Source organism: Pagrus major, chromosome 2, assembly GCF_040436345.1.
Source record: "Pagrus major chromosome 2, Pma_NU_1.0".
NCBI classification, from domain to species: Eukaryota; Metazoa; Chordata; class Actinopteri; order Spariformes; family Sparidae; genus Pagrus; species Pagrus major.
This window is the reverse complement of record NC_133216.1, coordinates 17,503,384-17,527,931: the sequence shown is the minus strand read 5'-3', so window position 1 is coordinate 17,527,931 and position 24,548 is coordinate 17,503,384. Positions and strand designations below refer to the sequence as shown.

The 24,548-nt window shown below is 40.3% G+C and overlaps 1 protein-coding gene across 1 annotated transcript; it reads left to right on the top strand.

Annotated features, from left to right (window-relative positions):
- Positions 1-683: 683 nt before the first annotated feature.
- Positions 684-20,045, top strand: trarg1a (trafficking regulator of GLUT4 (SLC2A4) 1a). The gene is made up of 3 exons (XM_073493027.1): positions 684-1,613; positions 18,959-19,085; positions 19,646-20,045. The coding sequence occupies exons 1-3, from the start codon at positions 1,194-1,196 to the stop codon at positions 19,654-19,656; spliced, it is 558 nt and encodes a 185-aa protein (XP_073349128.1). The 5' UTR covers positions 684-1,193; the 3' UTR covers positions 19,657-20,045.
- The last annotated feature ends 4,503 nt before the right edge of the window (positions 20,046-24,548 follow it).

The following is a 24,548-nucleotide window of genomic DNA, read 5'->3' as shown; positions in this document are numbered from 1 at the left end:
TGCTCATCCCTGTGTCCAAGGCCATTCCTGTATTTCAAAAGATCTCAGCTATTTAATTGTTCTATATATATTATTTGGGCATTTTGTTGAAAGTAACTAAAAAGTAGTGTCATAAGTAATACATTGCTCTACACAGACAGTAATATTGTAATGTAATATATTACTTCAAAATGAGGGAATTAGTAATATGTAATATATTGCATTTTGAAAGTAACTTGCCTAACACTAGTTATTAGCCTATATTATATAATTATCATTACACTGTAAAAAGTCATTACAGAATTTAGTGGAATCAACTTATCTTTTATAATTAACTTTACTTAAATATACAAGTTTATTTGTTTCAAGTTAATTAAACTTAAAGGTTATAGTTTTTATTTTCAGACTTTTAACTTGAAGTCTCTTGACTTGAAATGATGAGTTGGCGAATGTAATACAGAGTTCAATCAACTCATACAAATAAGTCAAATATTTAAAATGATCAGAATATTGGCAGACTTCCCAGCATGCACTGTTCTAAAATAAGTAATATTTGTTAATTACAAAGTGTTGTGACGCTTTTATTTTGTGTTTCCTGACCGGAAGTGCCCTGCTTGTTGCCGGGTAACTTGAGTTGTCCCAAGTTGAGCAGAGCGGAGCTGCTGCGGCTGCTGGACAGACAGAGCGGAGCAGAGCAGGAGAAAGTGGCTCATGTGGTGGTCTGCCCTGACAGAGACGCTTCACCTCCAACCTGCTGGCGTTTTCAAAAAAGCACACTGAGGCGTTTCAGGCCACTTTGTCAGTGAACAGACGGACTCGGAGGAAAAGTGTTGGGACTGGATGAAGGCGGCGACAGGAGCTCCTCTGAGTGGTCTGTTCCTCCTCGGGTGTCTGAGAGAGGAGGGGAGGTTGTCTGATCCGAGCCCCCTGCGGACATGAGCCGATGTGAAGGAAGGTGATCGAGGAGCAGGAATGATATCTACAGGAATCCTTCATCTCCTCTCTGGTTTTAATCTTTTCTTTTAGGGGGGTGGGGTTGATCCTTCTGCATCACCTCTCAGATCATCTTAATTCCCCTCCACCCACCACACCTTCAACGATTAAGTTGTGAAAACTTATTATGGGATGTCGGTGCGTCCTTAAACCATTTTAAAAAAGCAGTTTTTACGAGTTACACTTTTTCTGATCTACTTTGACACCACTGAGACTTGAACATGGCCATCAACACGGACACCGACTTCCTCAAGTCCAACTTGGGTGAGGGTGGAGGAGGCGCTCCGCCCGCAGACGCCCAGGAGACGGAGAAACTCCTGGCGCTGACCGCCGAGCCTGGAGGCAACGGGGTGAAGATGACCACCTCCTTGTCCTCCTCCTTCACCGTCAACATGGACAGCGACAAGGGCCCGGAGGCCGACCAGAACGGCCACAGCGTCGCCGTGAGGTCGGGCTCCGCCGGGCAGCTGGCCGCCGCCGCCCCCCTCTCCCCCTCCAAGGTTAGTCTGAGCCGCTCCTCCACCGGGAACGCTACCGTCCAGGAGACCCCGAAGCCCAAGGATTACCTCATCCTCGTCATCTTGTCCTGCTTCTGCCCCGTCTGGCCCGTCAGCATCGTCGCACTGGTGTACTCCATCATGGTGAGTGTCACTTTATTAAAATGTGCAAAATTGCTTCAGCAGTGTATTCTGGGCTGTATGGATGGATGAATGATTGTTAATGTGATGGATGACCATGTCTAAATCTGACATTAAAGGGGCACTATAGTTTGGGAGAAATAATTCAAACTCAGAATTTTAATATTCACAATAGTAATGAGGTAATAATACAAACTCAGAAATAGTTATTTCTTCCATAAGTGAATAAACAAGCTGTTCTCAGAGGAAAATAAGGTCCCCAGAACACTGTTTGAAGCTAGACAGGTGGCAGGGTCCGCCACATATAAACAAAGTAAAACAGTATGAAATTGTGTTGTCCTTTAACATCAGTTTGTTTATTCAGTCATGGAAACAAAGAGTTTGTTTATTTAGTTTGTTAAGGCATAAAAAATCAGTCAAAGAAGATCTTTCTACTAAAATCCTCCCCAAAAACTACGTAGTGCACCTTTTTAAGAAAGGAGGAGCCGTGAGTTAAAGAGTCAAAGCTGTGTTAATTTTACATTCATGCAAGTCTGTAATTTCAAACTTCATACATTTAGTAAACAGGAGCATTCATGCGTAATATCTTTGTTGAGCAGTGTGTCAAAATTGGAAAAAGTATGTTTGACATGAAGATAATCTGGTTCAGAGATGTCAAATTATATAACTGACTTGACAAATAAGACAAGCCGCCCCCAAAACAGCTTTAAGTCTCCAGTAATTGTTATGTTTTTATTATCTTCATGCCACTAGAGCCCGACCGATATATCGGTTTGCCGTTATTATCTGCCAATATTGCCAATATATTGATAAAACATATATTGATATAACACAGATATCTTGTTATCGACATACGGTATATGTTGCTCGATATAAGACGATATGAAAAGTCATTTTTTAAGAGATTATAAGGCTGAAAAAAATATTTGGGATCGTTTATAATTAATAAAAGTTTTAATTTTGAGTGCACTGATGTCGTTTTGTTCGATAAAGGGTATTGTTAACCTGTCAAATATCCTGCCTTTGTCACAAGTGTTTGATAACCACGTTTGAGGGATCATAGCAAAAAATTTGTGTTTCTCAGCTTTGTATTGATAACTACTTCTCCTGATCAGCATCAGCCCTAAAAATCAAGTGTCAGTCGAGCTCTACATGCCACTGTGGATATCGCTCATAACTCAGTGAGCGGAAGGTCATACAGCTATTTGTGTATCAATTTCCTTTTTTTTGATATATCAATCATTTTTAATTAAAATAATAAATAAATATGAAAAACTGCCCGTCATATGTGAACAGAGCCCAGGGGGACATCTTAAAATGACTTAATTTGTCAAGCCAACAGTTCACAATCCAAGAGGAATCGATTTACAGTCAAATAAAACAGATTAATAAGAATGATTTTTATATGAATCATTTCCAAATCCTTCAAATGTTGCGTATTTCCATATTTCATTGACAGAAAACCGTTCACCTCTTTAACTGCAGCAAGTACAGTGCAGTTGGCTCTGTGGTCCCAGATAAACTCATGAATATCAGGGAAACACATACACACACACACACACACACACCTCGAGCTCAGTGCACCATCAGCTCTAACGGTGCTGAGGCTTTAAACGATCTCCGGCCTGCTGCTGCTGCCACTCAGCTGCAGGTTGTTCTGGTTCAGAGGCGCTGACACTTGATTAATCCTCTCCCTGAAAGTTTCAGGATGCAGGAAACGCTGATACAAGATGCAGCTGAGACACTGAAGCCACGGATGCTGGATAAGCTCCTACTCTTCATTCAGTGATTGTTTTCTGGAGACCCGATCCTCAGTGTACTCCCCACATGGTCCACATTCATACTGCAGCACACGAGTCCGTAGATTTATGTCGAGGGTGCGCTGCGCTAAAATTGAAAGCTCACACTTTGATGTTGTCACCTTCTGAAGTGGCGACAGGTCTGCAGTAAAATGGTGGATTTTATTGAAGGCTGTGAGAGATTGTTACTCTCTATATCCATCAGCCAGAGCAAAATGTAGAGACAACAAATCAAGATATTGCAAGATTTATCTTAGATATAGATGGGTGAAGATGTGGCGCGGAGGTCAAGTGTAACCTGATGAGCAGAGACTGGTGTCACTTTTGAGTGTGACAATACTTTATAGCACAGGTGAATACATAAATGATATTTTAATTTGAATAAACTACACATAATAGATCTGCCAATACTAGTCGATTTTGATGTTGCACCAAAGCTGAAATGATATGAATGAAAAGTGTCTTAAAAGCTCCATATTTTGTCTTCAAATTAAACGTTGCTACAGTAAAACATCCTGCAAGGAGAAGCTCCTACAAAAGCTGCAAAAGCCAGATACAACAGCACTGTACTCTGCTGTGTCCTGCCTCCGATCTGACACACCTCCATCAAGGATGATGTGGGAAAAAAACAAAAAACATGGATTTATGGGTTAAGACCTGCAAATGCGAATGGCTCAATATTTATTTCATTTAGGTGATCACAGAATGTCGGGCCTGGTAATCAATATATATATATAAGATATCATTGTTATATAACATACTGTACACATGCAGTATTCTGAAAAAATCTTATGTAAAGCAAATGTGCGTTAACATGACGTGATACAAGCAGGATTTTCTCTAAGGCTGGATGGTCCCCAAATTCTGCACCTTTTAATCTGTAATTGCCTTAATCTTTAGTGAAGAGGTGTTAAACTGACTGACACCACATAGAGACACAAATGGAACCAAGTATTGAATCACAAAATTAAGAATAACACCGAAAAGGGAAGAGAGAACATTTTTCAATAAGTTTCATCTTTAATTAAGTTATTTTGTGAATTTTTATTTATAGGTGTAAAGCTGAAGGAAATGAAATCCAAGGTTTTATGGAACAGCAATGGAGGGTTCAGTTTGGTTGCTACAGTATACCCTTTTCAGCGCTCGTATTCAAGTCTGAAATGAGAAAACTGAACCATTAACACACACAAACTGACAGGGTTTAAGGCCTGTAGACTACAGGAGTGATGAATGAAATATGACTCAGTGAAGGTTTGTTTACATCCTTGGAGCTGAGACAAAATATTGGAACCAATTCAGGCCGGACCACCGCTATCGAGCCAGAGGCAGTGTTACATCTGTTGGGAGTTTCTCCAATCTTGAATGCTGTCATCGTGAAATATCTAGTTCATTTGTTTTTAATTGGAGAGCATAAAAAAAAAACTGAACAAAAAAGCAAAGCTTGCACAAGAGTCGGAAACTGCAAACTATCATTTGTAAATTTTTTATCAATTAACTTTCACATCCCAAGCCATTCTCTCCTACTTTCTTTAATACCTCCAAACTCAATAAAAGCTTTGAGCGGCACATTCAGGTGATAAATCACTTTATTCATTTGGCTCATCCAGATCTGTAACAACCAAAACAAAACCAAGCAAAGTGCAAATAGAGGCAGAGAAGGCAATTCATTGTTAGCATACAGCACAGATAAATCCGGCTTCTGACTGACCTTTGCTCTAAGTGCCTGGCAGTATCCTACCAGGAGGCGTTTAGTGGCATCAGTAGTAGCTCTCTTGTGTACGGATTTTAACTCCTGTGGGCTGATGGCAGCATCGTCTCTATTGGCACGGCCATTTGTGTTTTTCAGCGCACTTTACTTCTGACACTGTACGGCAGCCAACACTCAGATCTACAGAGAAACAAGGCAGAGGCAATGCAGCAAACCCATTAGTTCTGTAATATCACTCCTGTGGGCACTACACACCAAAGGGAATATCAGGCAGTATCCACGAGACAGCCTGTACTTCCCCAAGCCATCATCATGAACCCACTGACATTCACAAGTCAGCCGCCTGCTAATGGCACACAGTGTGTATGTGTGTGTGTGAGAGAGAGAGGCTCTGACAGAGGACATAAGAAACAAAAGTGAAGGAGGGAGAAACTGGAGCCGGCCACTAACTCAATAGAAGGCGAGAAGAGTCAATTTAGTTTCTCTGCAGAGGGCAGATTGCAGCAGTTAGCCAACTCTGTGGCAGCGATCAACATCCTCCCTCTTTCCTGGATGTATGGAAAGGGGATACGAGCCTCGCAATGAACATCATTGGCTACAAGGGCAGATGGGTGTGAGAGAGACAGCAAATGGCTATAAAGTAGTTCCTATCACTGGATTAGAAAGGAATTGAATCAGATACCACAGTGATGTCAGATAAGTGCAAGCGAGTCAGAGCAGGAAAACAGAGGTTTTTACAACACGCGCTGTGAGCAAATGAATCAAAAGTAATGCGGTTGATACCACAAGATACGCAGCCCGAGAGTGCCAGCTCGCTGCTAAGTGCTAATATTCCCCCTCGCCCATGTGAAATGGATACTGCTGGAAAGTTGAAGAGAAAAAAACAAACCGCTCAACTGATGTTAAAATCGTATTAATGAGTCAGAGGAAACAGCCCAGACTACAGGAAATTATACATAGAAAAAAAGAGAATCATTAGCCAAGTCTGATTTCAGATGCCCTGCAGATCTAGGGAGCTTTTTTTTTTGTTTTTTAATTTTATTTTGGATCATTTTGGTTTTTTCGGCCAACAGCTACTGCACACTCACATCAACCCTCCTTTGAGCAGCAGCAGGCGACTCATTTGAGCAGAAAAGCTCCAGTAAATCTACTCTACACAAAAAGGCCCAGCACCAAACAGCAGACAGACAAAGTAATGGACTGGCCAGACAGGGCAGTGGAGCATTTAGCAGCTGGTGAACCAGATTTTACTTGAGGAGTTGGTCGAGACCAAAACAGAGCTCAAAGAAGAATGAATTTTTAACTTACGTTTGTCAGCACACAAAAACAACTCTAAATGAATGATAGTATTGCTCCATGTCTGCCTGAACTATATTAGGTGCCAATAGGTCAGCTATGTATGCAGCTGGTACTGTTAAAATTCAAAAGTCAAACAAAGAGTAAGAAACTGTTACGACACGAGGAACAAGTGACACAAATGACCTGACAACTGAAAGAGGGACAGCACACTGACTAAATACAGAAGGGACTGATTAACTAGTGTAAAAAACAAGTGACAGAAAACGGGCTGGAAAAAAGACAAAGGCAGGAAGTTAAATGAAACATGTGACATATGACAAGAGTGAACAGGACACAGACTACAAGCTAACCCCAGAATCATGACAGTAACCTTAAAGCTCCCATATTATGCTCATTTTCAGGTTCTTACTTTTGTCCGGTGTCTACTAAAAAAAGTTTACAAGCTTTAATGCTCAAACCACACATTATTTTTGCTGCTGCAGCACCTCTATTCACCCTCTGTCTGTCTCTTTAAGCCCCCTGCATCAGCTCTGCCTGGTCGTGTTGAGGGCAGTGACTGTAAAGTTGTGACATCACAACCTTACAGACGTCCTGGCGCCTTGTTTGAAGGCACAGTTACTGAACACATGCTGTGTGCATTTGATACTTTTACTGCATATACTGTATATATCCCACCTTGACATGCTTTATAATCAAAAAACGACAGGAAAACTCAATTTCTACAATATGGTACTTTTAACCAAATCCTCTGAGTTGTCTGCTCCTCCCATCAAAAGGCCCTGAACTATTTACGCTGTCACATAATCCATCTTATTGTGGTGGCGACAGGCATGAAACATCAAACAACAAGGCAGCTTTCCTTGTTTTAATCCCATAAACAACTAAAATGAACAATAATTAAGTACAATCTGTTGAGGCCTCATTTAGCCTTGTAAGAGTCAGCATCTTTCTATTCTGGCAGATGGTGCCTTGCTAACAACGGGACTGCCAAAAAGTTACATCCATCATCATCCACCACCACTTCCAGCAGCAGGACCACCTAAAAGCCAACTTCCAGCTGGCTGCCGCCACAGATCTCTGACAGATGCTCTGGTGGGGAAGGCTTGTGGCTGGCAAACGCGAAAGATGTGCAGTCAATTATGGGGATTGGAGAGGCAGGGGTTTTTACTGCCCCGACCAGCCTATCCCAGTAATGGGGAGGCCCAAACTGCAGGAGCATTATTGCACGCTCGGCAGATTTGCCTGTGAAATATGGACTCGCAGTGCTGCACTGGATGGATGACTGTGTGTGTGTATGTGAGTGTGCATAGGTAAATGACTTCTTATTAGCAATCTAATACCGCAGTCATAGTGGGAGAGCACTTCATACTGTTGTTGCCGATAAAATGAAGCCTATCAGAGAGAAAACCAGAGACTGCTGCTCACACTGTAGGAGAAAACATAAAACCAGGGACTGCCGCTCGTATCGCAGTTGAAAACAGATTTATTTGTTATTCGCATAGTTTAACCGGCGCAAGTGATGATATTATCATTCTACAGCTGATGAAATAGAATATAGAGAAAGCGTATGCTGTCATGTTGTAGATTCAAGTGATTGCATTAGAGCACCACCTCAGCTTTTTGAGGCATGGGGGAGGGGTGCTGTATACTGTACGGGTCCTATAAGGAGGAGCTTTGATATTTACATTGAATGAAAATGTAATAGCAGCACAATAAAAAATATTTACGCGTTGCTACATGTTCTTCACATTTTCTTTTTAATAGCTTTGTTATTACAGTAATTTATAAGTGCCATTTCCATATAGTTTCTAGTGGCAACTTTCCAGATGGCTGTGTGTAACAAAGACAAACAGTCTGGTGTGTCAGGCTAAAGGTTGTAAGTGATATATTTTTTATTAAAATAAGTGTTATATAGCTCTATATTCCAAAATAATCGCCGTCATAGAGTGTTTGGTCAGTAATCAATTTTTCTTCTGCCCCCCACTCGTGTAGTAAAAAGGAAAATAACTTTTCTGGTATCCCTGCTCACTTAATCCAATCAGAACAGAGAACTCCTCCTTACGGTCCTGTCTTCTCAGGAAACAAGCGGACAGCAGGATCCTCCTGTTCTGCTACCTACACCGGCGACAGCAGAACACGGAAATGTACCAATTCCAGCGCTCTCGGTGATGACTTATACTACCACGTAGTGTTGAAAAACGCTTGAAGAAAAGAAAGAGGCAATGAGAGCTTGCTCGAAAAAAGAGTCCCACAAGTGTGGTGATGTAGAGAGGAAGGAGGGGATTGTGAAGTTAGCTAAAATGACAACAACGTTACAGCAGCTCTAACCGTTGTAACTTTGGCATCATCATCAGGTCAGATATTACATTTGCCCAATGATTTAGTTTATGACGTATTCATCAACCGTAGCTATACTTTTTGTTTTGTGCTAATTAGCATCTGCATGCTTACATGCTAAACTAAGACGGTAAACACAATAAACATTGCATCTAGTTAACATCAGTATGTTGTGAGTGTGTCACCATGCTAACATTAGTTTTTTTCTCTAATTTGTTTTATCATGTTTTTACAATTTCATTTTTTTCACCACATTGAGGATGTGAGGGACTTCTAACTGCACTCTCTTTGTCTGCTCATCACTTTATTATCTAATTTTCTTTTGACCAACACATTATGCTACTAAGAGCACCATACTCTGTTCATCTTGATAGCTGTGCCACGGACTAAATTGTGAAACTCACATTACAGATGTGCTATATGGAATAAGGCATGGCATATGCCATTATGACTTTGGGTTTTTGTAGCGCTAACACAGAGTTAGCATATTTGAACTGTGTGTTTCCAGTTCAACAGCCAACAAAGATATAAATACAATTAAAATTTATGAGCTTCCAGCAGCTGCTAGAATGCATTTTATAGCTTCGAGAATGAGAGCTTTGCCTTCATGGGTCTGACAGATTTGATCATCTGACTACATTGAGTGGTCTGAAATTTTAATGGCGATTCTAGCGTAACAAGACTGAGTCTAAAAGCCTTGTTAGCGGCCCCTAGGGGCCGTGATGCTCCTCACACCCATCCAGACCAAAGTGGTTAAAACCAACAGACTCGGAGACCAACCAAGCAGCATTGTTTTCTCTCTTTATGGGCTTAGAAATGACTACAAGTACTTAATTATAGATCATTTTCAACATTTAATTTTGAAAACTGTTTTAAATGAAGGTTTCTATGTTCCAGGCAATGATGGCGAGGCATAAAATGGTAAATTTGTTGAAAATGAACCCAAAAACTGAACGTTTTACAGGAAATAAGGGGTGTGAATGCAAACAAACAATTTTAATTGGATCAAAATGGCCACTGTGACAGACATAACTATACACTAGCTCCTGGTTGTACAGTGTCCCTTTCCACCAGGCTGCTGCTGGCCCTCCATTATTAATGACAAGAGAGAAAGGGAGCACTTACTGACTTACTAGCCTCCACCTTCCTCTACTGAACACATGAACCACAAAGAGAGAGAGTAATGTGTGTGTGTGTGTGTGTGTGTGTGTGTGTGTGTGTGTGTGTGTGTGTGTACTGGTAGCACAATGAACACTGGACAAGACACTTTGAGGGTAGAATTTCCCATTCAGAAAACAAATATGACCAGGCTTACTCTTGCTGTGAATCAATATAGACATTCATCAGCCAGGAGAGGGGCCTCCCACTAACCACACACACACACACACACACACACACATACATACACACACACACTAAATCTCTTGCTGCCCCTGAGGCTAACAAAAAAAAAAGGCTGGGTATATTAAACAAGAATGCTGACATTGAATTTCTCTCAATCCTTTTTCCTTTTTTGTGTTGGATGTAGAATATTATTATAACTTTTTCAAATCCTTTTCATTAACATTTTCTCTCTTAGCCGGCTGAATAGGCAGTGTTTTCTGAAAGAGGCCTCCATTGATTGAAGGTGCTGATGTTGCTTTTCTCTGTGATGTGAGTCCGGATCAATACAGGCTCCACTGGGACTGTGTTTGGACCATAGCTTCATTGCAGGTCCTGGAAGTGAGAAGCTGAAGTGTGTGTGAGCGAGAGAAGAAAATCTCTTATTTTAGTGTCAGGAGCCCAAAGTGACATGTGCATTGATTAAACCTTTGTGGTTTAAGTCACATTGAAATTGTACCAAAGCCTACTTTAATTTTAACATTATTTAATCAGGATTATAGTATTAAATTGCCCCTCCAATTAAACTGTGTTTTCTTATTTAAATGTCTTTTAACTGTCTTGTAGCGTCTTCATGCTTTTGAAGTAATGTGAATTAAAGGACCAGTGTGTAGGATTCAGGGGGATCTATTGACAAAAATAAAATTTAATCAAAACAATGTTTTCAATAGTGTAAAATCACCTGAAACTGAGAAAGCTGTGTTTTTGTATCCTTCTCCTTCATGTTGCACCAACATTTTGCTACAGTAGCCCTGCATGGACAAACCAAACACTGGTTTCAGGGTGGGCCTTTCACCTTTTTCATGTTTTTAGCGGCCACTGTAGGAGGATATGTTTTCACCTGTGTCAGTTTGTCGGTTGGTTTGTCAGCAGGATTACACAAAAACTTGGATGGTCTCGACCCAGAATAGACGGAGTTATACACTCTATTCAGTGCCATTCTAATTTGCCGCCGCTGTCACAAAGACAACTGGATCGTTTCAGTTTTCCTAAGATTCGCAACTACCAGCAACACATGACAAAGTGTGAGTTTATTCATCTATTTAGTCTTTAATGGAGACGTGAAAGTAATGGTGCCAGTCAGTCATCTTTTTCCCAGGAGATTATATGCCTGTTGGCACTGCATACTGTAAATCAGGTTGACAGGGAACCAATCTAAATGTCACTATTGTCATTATCCTGCAATGAATGTTTAAACCATAATGATTCGTTGAAGGGAAAAAAATGTCTATTGCCGGTTTATATAAATATCCAAGGTGTTCATATTCCCAAAAGAACATTTGAAAAATCAGGATACATACATGAAAGCGAAGGTTACACTCAATTTAAATTAAATATACTGAATCAGACTGGAAAGTAAGTGTACTCAATGCTAATTTAAAAAAGTCATTCCCTCCAGTGCATCACCCCAGGGTTTGCACCGTCCCCACCCACCTGCACTGACTGCACTGTGGGATCTGACTCCACCAGAGACAGCCTGGAGACAGAGAGGCTCATGGGAGTGGGAGGATGAAGTCACTTGTAGAGAGCTCTCTCTCTCTCTCTCTCCCTCTCTCTCTCTCTGCAGTGTAATCTTATCTAATACTGAGGCAACCCCAGCTCTGCACCCTCAGTATTGACTGCGTGATTGAGACAAGAAGACACGCAACATATTGTGGTTTAAAATGCATTGTTTAGGTTTTTTTTTTTTAAATATCTCTGAGGTATTTGCTCAGGGAGTCCCTTCCATCTGTTTAAGCAGCAATACCAAACCAAACTTCTTAAAATACTAAATGGAAATTACTTGAGTTGAGACTGAAAAGATGTGCTTGTATCACGATGAACTAGCAAACCTCATGCATATTTTTCCACTGAAATAATGTCTCACCTTGCCTGCACTCCATGTCACATTTGCTCTAATTACAACTCTCTCCTCATGCCATCTTTGCAATGATTCTTCCCTCAGTGATTCAATTAGACACATTCATTGAGGGTTCATGTAAGAGGCAAATCATTGGATAATGATGTCTTTGTGCAGCTGAAGTGGCTTTAATAGGCCATATTTTGTCCTTGATACATTCATTTCAGGATATGTGGAGTGCTTATTCCATCTAATACCACACTATATGGAGAAACACACCCTACAAAAATAAAGCTGTGTAATTTAATATAGATGAGAGGAACGAGAGGTCCATTTCCTGCTGTGCTGCACACACAGCCTCCAGTTTAAAAAGACACATTCAGCACCACGGACAGCTCCTAAAGTTTTCATCAGGCACAAGAGCGAGCACACAGCCTCACTGCTTTTTCTTTCTCTCTCTCTACGACATGTGACATTAAGTCAAAAACATAAAACACAACGACATCGTAATGATGTAAGGATAACGAAACAGGCATGATTTCTATCTTAAAAGGACGATTAGCCAGCAGCTTATTCGCGGGCAGGTAGTGAAAAAACAGCAAATTCACTGCATTAAACATCACAAAACAAAAAAGTCCATCAGTGTAAGTTTAAGTTGAATCAGTATGATAGAAAATATATCCAAGACAATCATGGGAAATGACACTTTTGTGCTTATTACAGCCAAAACTTGAGGCTGGTTTCACACGCTGCTAACTTCCAGAGTCTCTAATGTTTGTAGGTATATAGTCCCACTTCTCCACCACTGTATTTGAAAAAAGCAGATTGACCAAATGCTGTTATTCTGAACAAGCTACCCAGTCACCTCTAATAGATTCTTGTAGTCCGAACAACCCTGCCACAGCTGGAATGGGTCAGACATTCTCTAAGACAGGGGGTCCCTTCAGCACCGTTTTTTTACCGGGACTGTAGAAAAAAGGTCCACAGACAGTGAGGATTATGGAGACACTAAGCACACAAAAGCTAAATCCAACCAAAAATATGACGACAGCTTCATAAAATTTGGTTTCAAGGCAACAAGGGATGCAATTGCTCCGAATCCCTTGTGTGTGGTGTGTGGGGAAAAGTTAGCTAATGAGGCTTTAAAACACAAAAGGCTTGAGTTTGGGACCAGGTCATGATGCAACAAGACGGCAAAAGATCATAGAAACAGCTCTGTCTAGTGGACAAAGATAACCGATGCTTGATGCTCTTAAAAATATCTAGATGAAGTTGTTAAATGTAATATATAGTAGCCTCACAGTAATTGTGGGCAATAGGTCAAACTTCTTGCAGCCTAATAACTGTGTGAGATCATTTCTTATTGTTTGTGATTTGGACACTCAAAACACTTAAATTCGATCACGACAGGTTGAAACGATGGGCGAAACCAAACGCACTTGGCTTTATGGATGTGAAGTTGACAATCCGCTGAGCCTTCTGTTTTTTGTTTCCATAGTATTGTATTACATCCTTGGCTTCAGGTGTAACTGAATATTTGGTTTGGGTGTTTTCCAGAATCCTGAGGTGTACTGACATTCATGAAATACACAATGAGCTGTTTCTTTTCTTTTTATCGATATCCACAAATCTCGAGACAGATTTGTTGGTGAGATAAATATTCTATCCTTTAATAAGTTGGGGATGCATGTGGCCTTATTTCATGAGCTTTGTAACATGTGCTCTCCCTTCACCTTCTCTCTTTGCCCTTGGTTTAACACAGAGTATGAGTGGCACTTTTCTAACACTGTTTTCTCCCGGAGTCTGACCTCTGAACAGACCCAGTCGATCAGGGCGTGGACCCAAAAGGTAGTTAAAGCCCCCCCCCCACTGGGATGCTGACCCAGGCTGACACACACCAGCTGGTATTGTGTGCAGAGTCCAAGTAGCTCGAAATTAAAAATCTAGTGAGCAGAGAATGTCTTTCCTGGATAGTTTGACCTCCTGGAAACGTGGTGTATTATCCTATTAAAAAAAACCTGATAGATGGTGACACTGCTGGCACAAAGGGCCGGTCAGACATTCAAATATTCATTATAAAGGGGCGCAGTGAGACATAATCAACACCATCACACCACCACCAGACTGCGATGTTTTGACTCTGCGTGATGGATGCATCGAGTCACACAACCAGAGCGAGACAGCAGGAAGTGAAATTCAGCAGAGTAGGCAGTGTTTTTCCAACTCTCCAGTGTCCGATGTTGTTGTTGTTGTCTCTCTCCTCGGTACGACCTGTGACTCTTGTTTACTGCAGAAAGAAACTCAACTCTGTGTGGTCATTAGCTGTCACAGTGTGTTTGTGTTCAGACACAGAACAGGTTATGCATTCTTAATATTATATTGTTACGGGGTTTTATACCACATATGCTTCACTCAGTTAACTAATTGTAGATTTTGTGATGCTCTGCACGCTTCATTTTTGCCGATTTTAATCTCTAACTTGACTTTATTTACTTTTCTGTCATGTCTGTTATATCGCATTACATATGCACACAACTTTTGTCCTAAAGGTCCCATTTTATGCTCATTTTCAGGCTCACAGTTTTATTTAGGGTGTTTTGGGGGCGTGGCTGAGGGCAGCAACTTCATACATGTGACATCATGTGCTGACAGTTTGAAGGCACAGTTACTTATTATGGGCTGTGGCCATTCCTCCATTGGTTTCACAGTATTTATTAAACACCTACACCTGTTTGATAATCAGAAAGCACCTTTAAAAAATAGAAAGGAATTTGCATTTTTAGTGATTTAGCACCCTCCACAGTTTCTGAGTGCAACACCACTGTGGTAAATACAGATCCCAGGTCTGTAACAGTTTGTCAGACGTAATGTAGGTGCTAACTACAAACAAAAGTTAATACGTCACAACAATGTTATGTGTTGAAAACTTGTATGTTGAAGTAAACATGTATGTAACGCTGTGATCCTACCCTCTCACTGAAGTTACATAGTGCAGAAACAAGTGATGGGGGGGGCGGAGTGGCTGAGACAGAGACACTATTCACCTCATTACAAGACACTGAGCCAACAACATGATTTAGAAGCTGTTATTTTAAGGTTTTAAAAAAAAGTTACATAATGTTGCTTTAATGAGTGAAAATAAAATAGGGATCACACTTCTCTTTGCCTGATTCACCTTTTCAGTCTATTTAAAACCATAAATCTGTCTTTCATTCGTCTCAATTCTTATTTTATTCTTACTTTTCACTGGTTTTAATTCACATGACTTATTAACTTTTACTGGTCGGTTGCCAGTCTTGATTTTAATCCTAAATCTGTTTTATTTTCCTAATGATTTTTAATTCAGATGTATTATTAACATGTTTCATTTAATTGTGTTTACTTATGTCAAATGTTTTATCTTTACACTATCCACATGCTTTTTGTGGCTGCAGTATCCATGGTAGCTTACCCTGTTGTGCAGCACATTGTGCTTCCACCTGAATGAAGGAAATGTGCTGTAAAGATTTACATTTCCTGAAACAGCTGAGCACTGTAGTAGGATCTAATGGGTGGTGATGATTTTCAGCCACAGATTCATCCATCTTTGTTGAGTTGGTGAGTGTTTATGGCAGCTTGATGGGTTTGAGTCAAAATAAATGACAGCGCCCATGTTTATCTTAATGAAGGAACATGTCACCCAACACACCCAGAGGGAAAAGTTAAACAGCTACTACCTGTAAGAAGAAAGAATTCATTGTTGGGTTTGGTCTTTAATGACAATAAGAAAAAAAGAATATCAGCTGCTGAATATCTGCAACAATTTTGCATTGGGAGGTACACTCTTTCATACTCTTCAATAAAGTAGAAATCCAATAAGTAACATATAAAAAAGAAGTAAAGAGTTAAAATATTTAAAAGCAAATGAATTGTTAAATAATATCTTTTGAAAAGAAGAAAAATCAGCATTTAATAAATCGAACCTTTGTTTTACGACAAAATCAATGACGAGATGTCAAGAATCAAACTGCATGTGTGTGTGTGTTGGCTTTTCTGCTCTTGTGTATGTGCCGTATACAGCGGTGTGTGTGCTGAACAGTATCACAAATTATAAGCAGCCTTAATAAATGCGAACGAAGGTTAATAAGACGATAGTAAGATCAGCCGTTTGAGATTTGTTGTTTTGGGTCTCTCATATATAAAAGCCTTGCGCGAGGATTGAGGATCCATCCGTCATGGCTCACAAACATACACATAAATCATCCTGTCTCCATATCTGCAGCTTACATAAAGCAATATACATACAGCATTAAGTTGATCTACGACCCCTTCACAGTGCTGCGCTGACATACTCCATCCAGTTAGCTCTGCAAGTCACATTCTTCCATCAACCCCAATACGCCTATCTGAAATAGACAATTTCACCGTTCATGGCTGGGAATAAATTATTGTTGGTATTTTCCCTTAGAGGAGTCGACAGACAAGTCAACAATACTGTACTGTATGTGTGTCATCTCCCTTTAAAATAACTCGGCTGTCGATTTACAGAAAACCTCCTGATAAATATTTTAACTCTCTGAGAGCTGCTGGAGAGAGTCGAGCCCCTACATGCGCCGTGTGGAGGGAGCGGTCTCTGGGAACCAAACTCAATATCCCTTTAATTTGTGGTGTTCATTTTATGTTGTGCTGATAGTGTCGATATGATTCATGGACATATGAAGGTTTTCTTTGTTGCCGGAGGCTTATATTGATAAACTGAAGCTCACAGGGGAGCTGTCTTTATTAAAAGTCACTGGCTATGTGAAATATGAGTGTCATAACCAGGATTGGGTAGTAATGGCCCACGTGTAATTGGATTAACACGATCACTTCACAGAAAATAAATTACTACGATCAGCCCAGATTACATTTGCAAAAATGTGTATTTAGATGCCAAGTCAAAGATGACGTTGAACATGTTTTAAAAGTGCAATATTACCAATGTTTGATTTTGAGGTAATCCAGAAGTAGTCAGATTAAATTACATTTCTTTGTAATCCAGTTGGTAAGTGATTACAAAACTTAATTTGTATTCAGTTACTGACTACATTTGAAAATTATCTGAACAACTCTAGTCATAAATGTCTACAGACTCAACTCACAGTAAAAAGATAGAAATGGTGCAGCTAAAGGAGTATGGTGGTTCTGTTTGGGAGCCTTATTTGCACTTTTACTTTTATCATGGGCATATGTAATGGTTTTACATCTTATAGGTACGTATATGTGCTCCATTTCTTTCAGAATTTTACAAGTTGGTCATTTTGTAGACTCAGGCTGAAGGATTTTAAGCAGATATTCATCCTGAGCCATGAGTTTGTCTGGAATTTTGCCCAGGTTTAATATGACAAAAGAGCAATCAATTCCAATTTTAAACATTGTCATTGTGGTAAATGTATTGTTCTTCACACACACACACACACACACACACACACACACTCTGAAAGCAACTGTGTATGGCACTACTGTGCATGGCATGCCCATCAGGTGTTGGGACAGGAGGAGCCAGGGATCGAACCACTAACCCTGTGATGCTCCGTGGCAGTACTTTTAGTTTTATCGCTTTAGTTTGGTTTGACGTCTCCTGTTGTCACAGGAACCACATTGACAAGTCAGCATTTACAAAAATGTTATAAGGAAGTGTTTGAGGCAAGTCAAGTGTGTTTAACCTGCAGTCTGTGTGTGTGCTGAACGTTTTTAGAAGTGACATCAATATGAGTCTCTCTGAATTTCTCACGCTCAATCCTTTTGGCTTTTATTGATGTGAATAGTTTGTTATTTGTTTGTTTGTATTTAAAATCATCCTCTCCCTCTTTGGGGATTATTGGTATTATTGTCTCGCTCCATGACTGGGTTGTTTGTGGTTGAAGCACCTGAGGAGCACTGGTGCTATTTCAGGCTTGAAGGGTTTGTATCATTTGGCCATGAAACTGTCAGACTCAGGACAGCTTTGTTAGGATGGCTGTATATGATCTTACAGTAGGCCTCAAAGAATTGTTTTCCTAATCTCCATAATAGAGAAATTTCTTCATCACAAGTCCTTCATCCACACATTTGTGGATCGTTTTGAATACAGTGCTGACTTGCTCAGTTTTTCATTTTTGACTATAATTCAAATACATATCTTGGTTTTCCTTTTTTCTAGGGGGTGAAGGCAATTAGTTAACCCTAATCCTTTCTTTATATAATCTTTGCATAACCATTGCGTGTGCTGGTATCCATTATTAAGCAGTGAAAAAGTCTAACCTGGAGTATTCTGTGTGGAATAATGAGTAAATTGCTGTTCTGTGGAGTGGAGGTATTATCGTGGGTGTTTCCTCTTAACCAAATCATTAGAGTCAAGTCCCCCAAATATTAAGATGGTTCAATAAATGATCTTACATGACCTGATGCAATATATACATCCAATAAAATACCTTCTTTGTGATCGATCAACCCTTAAACTAGAATATGACCTTCCTTATCTTTAATCTAGCTGTTGTCTGATTTGGTCTGATTGGTGAGAGTAATAAGTGAGTCAGAGAGTTATGATTCCTGCCAAAACAACGCTACTTCGGTCATTAGATTATGTACCACATTCACAGTGAGCGTTATTAACCTGTATTCCTAGCAGTGCATTTACCCCGGGTCTTATATGCTTTGACTGCCCATTGCAACTGAAAAATATTACCCCACTGTGGCATGGTTGGATTCACAACTATGTAAGCCGATGCTTTCCTTAAAGGTGCACTATGTAACTTTTTAGTCCTTTATTCTTGAACTGTAAGACTTCTCTGATCTTTTTGTTTTCATCCCACCATAACTCAGATACAAGCCATGTTTACAAACACAAATGTAAACATATGGCTTTAAAGTACATCAAATCTACAATCTGATTTAGGCCTGTTAAGAAAAGTTGCATAGTGCACCTTTAATATTATCATTCAGATGTTCCTCCTGCTGACACCCTGTGCTATTTGTGTGTCTCCAGTCCAGAAACAGTCTCCAGGTTGGGGACATCGACGGGGCCAGGAGGCTCGGTCGACTGGCTCGCCTGCTCAGCATCGTCTCCATCGTCCTGGGCGTTGTCGTCATCGTCGTCTACGTCTCAGTTTCAGGTACAGGAACAAAGCCAGACCGGACACATTTCAAAATACAATGATGTAAAATAATTGTTTTTCAGATACATGTTGACTAAACACAGCCTGTTTTAATGTTTGTAGTAATGACTCACGTTTGAATATTTGGTGAAGCCTCCAGTGTACTGTGCTTAAAATTAATTATGTTTACAGTATAGTAAAGGGAGAAACGTTTGAAAATGATGTACGGTGTGTGTGTCCACTCACAAACACACACAGGGCTTTAACAACAAGTGTTCAACAACAAAGACTGCATTACGATTACAGGGTGATATATGACACCACCACACAAGCATGAGATGTGTGTTTTTCTATGTCCAAACTCAGCACATTTCCAAGCTGTGTATGTGTGTGTGTGTGTGTGTGTGTGTGTGTGTGTGTGCAGATTGATTTAGCACTGCAGCGAGTGTAGCAGGCTGACTGTGCAGCGAGGGTGGCTACCGCTCACAGCCTTCGACACTTTGAGCTTCAGCAGCCAAAATAATGAAGCCGTCTTCGTGCCGGACCTGACGCTTTCTCTCCTCTTCTCTCTTTTGCAGCGAGCAAATGACACGAAGGAGCCGAGGGAGGAACGTGACCCGTGAAAGCCAAACAACGGATGAAACAAGGGGGAAAGAAAAAAGCCTGTTCCAAAATAAATAATGAATAATACGATTCTTAAGTTTATGCTGTATGATAATAACGTCGTGACCACCCTCAGAATGCAAAAAAAAATAGGTAACTCGTGAGAGTAGGCACTGCAGCAAATAAACAAATGAAAAAATCCTTCAGAGATGCATGCATTAGAATCCAGTAACATTTGCTTGACAAAAAAAAAACCTGATGTAGAATTGTTCAGGTGAAAACAGAGGAAAAAGTAAATGCAGATCTGTATGTGGTCAGGAGGACTCATAAATGTCTCCTTTTGGAATAATGGACTTCTTAAAATGAAGAGGAGGATCTACGTGCGAGGACAACAGACGTCTGCGATGGGGCTCCTTTGGGAAAAAGAAGAACAGCCTCTGGGTTTGGACTTCAAACAGCTGCATATAATCCTCATATATTCCTTACTGAACCTCTTGCATTCAAAGCATATACAGCTACAAATATATTTGAAATATGGATATATGAATATAAATATATATAGATGTACATTTTCTAAAAACGTTTGTATGCCAAGTGGTGCTGGGTTTGTTAAGACTGTCACAGTGGCTGCTCCGTCAGCGTTACTAGTGGAAACTCAAGGGTTTGTGAAAAAGGGGGCAGGGAACACATTTTTAATTTTTGTTATTTATTATTATTTTTTCAAACTAAACAAAAAAAATCGAGACCAACTGCATGCCTGAATGTAGATAACCAAACTTCTGCCTTCGTTTTGACTGTTATTAGTTGTCTCTTTTCTTATCGAGGAGTCGGGGAGGCGAACAGGTTTGCACATGCGGGAGTGATTTGTGTACATGATGTGAGCCCAGCCACTGTAGAGCGTGGCCTTTATTGTCTTCAAAATCTCTTTGCCGTGTTCTGGCAGAGGCTGAAACGCATGCCAAACCTCCTACCATCTTTAAATTCCTATATTTCCTTTCACAAGTCCTGATTTAGTGGCTATCTCCCTTCATTTATATCATTTTCAATATTACCTTGTACTACCTTTCTACACCATAGCTCCCCATTCTTACATTGTTATACATGGACTGTTAGATGCCATTGTTTCACTAAATGTTTTTGTCCGCTCCTTGTACTGGTATGAAATGTATTTATATGGGAAAATATATATGCAATATGTACGCATGCTATGGGCCAAACGGGCTCACACACATTTATTTTTTTTGTAAATGAACAGGCCGGTGAGTTTGCGTTTGACTGAGTAACAACAGATAGCATTTAAACGATCTTTCTTTCAAATCCAAGCACGACAGATTGATGACACGGGACTGTTGTATTGACACATTACAGGCTACAAGCACAGGTGACGTCACTGTTAAGACCATGTAGCGTTGTTTGAATCCACAGCTTTTCTTTGGGTGTTTTTTTTGTCTTGTGCAAATCAGGAATCATTTGGACTAAGTTCCTTTTTTTTTTTAGTTCCAGTGGTTGTTTGTTAAAGGGCTCATACAAGAGGAGAAACACCAGCTAATTACGACTGATGAAGGATGAAATTTATCAAACTATGCAGCTAAAGTGATTCTTCCAAGTCCTAAACTGAACATCACTGCAATCATGTGAAATGTTAACACTGTATAGCACAATGTTCTGTGCAAAAAGGGGTTTTTATCAATTCCTTTCCGATTCATTGTTATACATTAAAAAAATAAATCACATTCTTTATCCAAACATCTGAAAGCAGCAAAATCCAAAGAGAACAAAACAAATGTTCCATTTCTGAAACTGGTGTTTAAGAGCCAACTGTTTCGCCTGTAAGCTCTGCTCTGTCAGTAAAACAGTTCAAACCTTCATTTCATTCCTGTATATTACTGTTTTCCTTTTCCAGTATACTGTATGTGCCAGTTTCACAGTCGTCTGTGTGGTGTACATTTTGCATGTCTGGAATAAATGTTACCATGCATGGTCCAAGTTTTGCCTTTTGATGTTGCTGTTTATGAGTTTGTTAGTTTGTGTGCTGACAGTCTCAAACAGGCAGAAATTAGTTAAAGGATAAGTTCACCCAAAAGTGAAAATTCAGCCATTATCTACTAACCCCCACGCAGATGGAATGGACCAACTATATTAATTTGGCAGCCATTTTCCTTCTGACATCACACAAAAATGTGAAGCTCAAATATCGTACCGCAGTGTTCTGGGGTGCAAGTCATATAAACACAGGCAATCTGACAAACTGTTATCATGTCACTGCTTCCGGATTGATTAGCAACTATAAGGACAATGGATTAACCCGGAGGGACATCTTTCGAGGTAAAACAAGTTTGTTTACCGATTAACTTCCAATAGACAACAATTGGTACAATTAGGAGAGGCCTAAATTAATTCACAAATACCAACAAACATCTTGGAGACATTTGTCTAAACCTGGAGGTGAAGCACCCAGGATGTAATCAAATGGTAATGTTAGCTACGAAGTTTTCGAATGCCAACATCGGCTAACAAATTACCCAACATTCGAGCTTCCCACCCTGAGCATGACGTTGGAGGAAAATGGCCTCCATGTAAAAAGTTATAGAGTACTTTTTGAACAGGCAACAGGTTTTGTAAAAAACTTATGGAGAATGTCCTCAATAATGCAAAATGGTAGTGGGCCAAAAAAAAAAGATCAAAATCAGTGCCTTTCACTTACCTCAGCATAATAGCTACACCTGTAAAATGTCTCCACATTTGTGAGTGTACTATTTAAGCGTAATGAGTGAATCACAGATTGATTTTACTCTCTGTTAAGGCTGCAGTCTGCAGCACTGTTGTATTGGATTACACTATATTGTACAGCTGTTGCTTTTATTATATCTGAACCATCTGCGTACAGCAGGTCCTGAGACACAAAACACCATTCATCATGGCCGCCACTACTATGGGTTACAGATGGCCTAGGGGGGGGGGGGGGAACAGGGGGAAATGAAGAATTCATGACAGATTTTGGCACTTTTAAAGCCAGCTCCCTCCACCTACACACTCTGCAGAGTAGTGGTCTGATGCAACACTTACAACACCACAATCCTTTAAGATTAAAAAAAAAGCCAAAAAAAAACAGCATCCTTTCTTCTTTGCAGTGCTTTTTCTAGCTGCCAATTTGCCAAGAAATGCTGTCTGTTTTGCTTAAAAACCAGAATACTTCAGACTCAGAAAGCCTTTTAACTCATCAATAATCACCTCCAGAGAAAAGTGATAGGAGGCCATCAGACGAGTGAAGCATCACAAAGCAGCATTACCAAACTCTGCTTAAAATAGCCATCTGATTTCTTCACAGAAACAGAGGACCAGGCGTTTCTCTTACATTTCAGCTGCTGCGAATAAACAGACTTTGTGCTTGTCAGGAGTCACTGTAGCGCGACCCCTCTAAGTGAGAGGATCTGGTGCTTAGTTCTGCCTGGGTGGCGCTCAGTTTGAGTGGCTGAAATATTCAAGAGTTCAACGCATCAGCACCTCTGCAGTCTAGTGCACAGCGTGTACTCATGTCCGGACCAAATTTAGACTTCAACCCAGGGTATCCCTCCTAAAGGAAGTGAGATATTTCAAGAAAAGACAACAAATAAAAATAGAGAACAGGCGAGTCCTTTAAAAAAAAAAAAACTTCCAGATAAGTTTACAGACAGTTTACAGAGACTGCAGTCTGCTAGGTTTTCTATGCTGTTTTTGTGAGGAAGGCATCAAACGGAGGGAATGAGGACAAGAAACCAAATTTATCCCCTTCAGTCCCTTGAAGTGCACTTATTATATTTGGATTCCAGTCGAGTAACAGCCTGACGCGGTGAGACAAAAACACATTGATGTTTCTCACACGGCCGCCTTGCTTTCACAGTCCCACACCCCCGCCAACAAAGTGAGACTTTAATCTAACGGGTCAAACTCAGTCTGCAATCATTCCCGTCTCACATGAGCGCTTTAGTTCCCACCTTCAAATGCACGTGTCGCTTTGTGTTCCAGGTGGACGGAAATGAAACAGAGGTTGATGGGCTCCGCATGGTACACTATACTAAGTGCAGAATGGTTAACTCCTTCAATAGCCCATTATCAAAGCAGTGTTTCCATTTATTTTCTATAGAGACCTACAAGTAGAGCACTGCTTTTGATTTCACCACTTTCATCCAAAATCCTTATTTCCAACCAATCCTTATTGGTTGCTACAAACGGGCTCATAAAAAACATCTGTTTTTTTGCCACAAACACGTCTTAAACCCGAGTACCATGTCATGACTGCCATTAAGGGATCCCATCAACAGTCTGCCAGTTAGTAGAACTGATGGAGCCTTTTGTGTAAGTGACCAAAGAAACACAAGCGAGATCTAAACACTCACACATTTGGCAGCTGATTTCATACACCGATCAGCCACAACATTGAGAGAAGTGAATAACATTGATGATCTTGTTACAATGCGATGCTCTGCTGGTAAACCTTGGGTCCTGGCGTTCATCTGGATGCTACTTGAACTCTGTTGCGGACCATTACATCCACATGAATATCAGGACCCAAGATTTCCCAGCAGAACATTGTACTGTCACAAAAGGAATTACTCACTCACAATCGTTGGTCCTTTTCATGTGATGGCTGATCTGTGTATTTTGCATTGTGCATTTCACTTGTCTGACAAAGATTACAGAGAAAGTTACTGGAAATGCTGGTATGAATGCAAAGAGGGCTGCAACTAATGATAACTTTAATTATCCATCCATCTGATGATTATTTTTGTTGATTAATCTTTGCTCGACAAACTGTCTAGGAATGTTGAGACGCTGCAAATGTTGGTGCGGAAATAACTTTCACCATTAATAAACGGAAAAAAGTTTCCAGGGGCACCC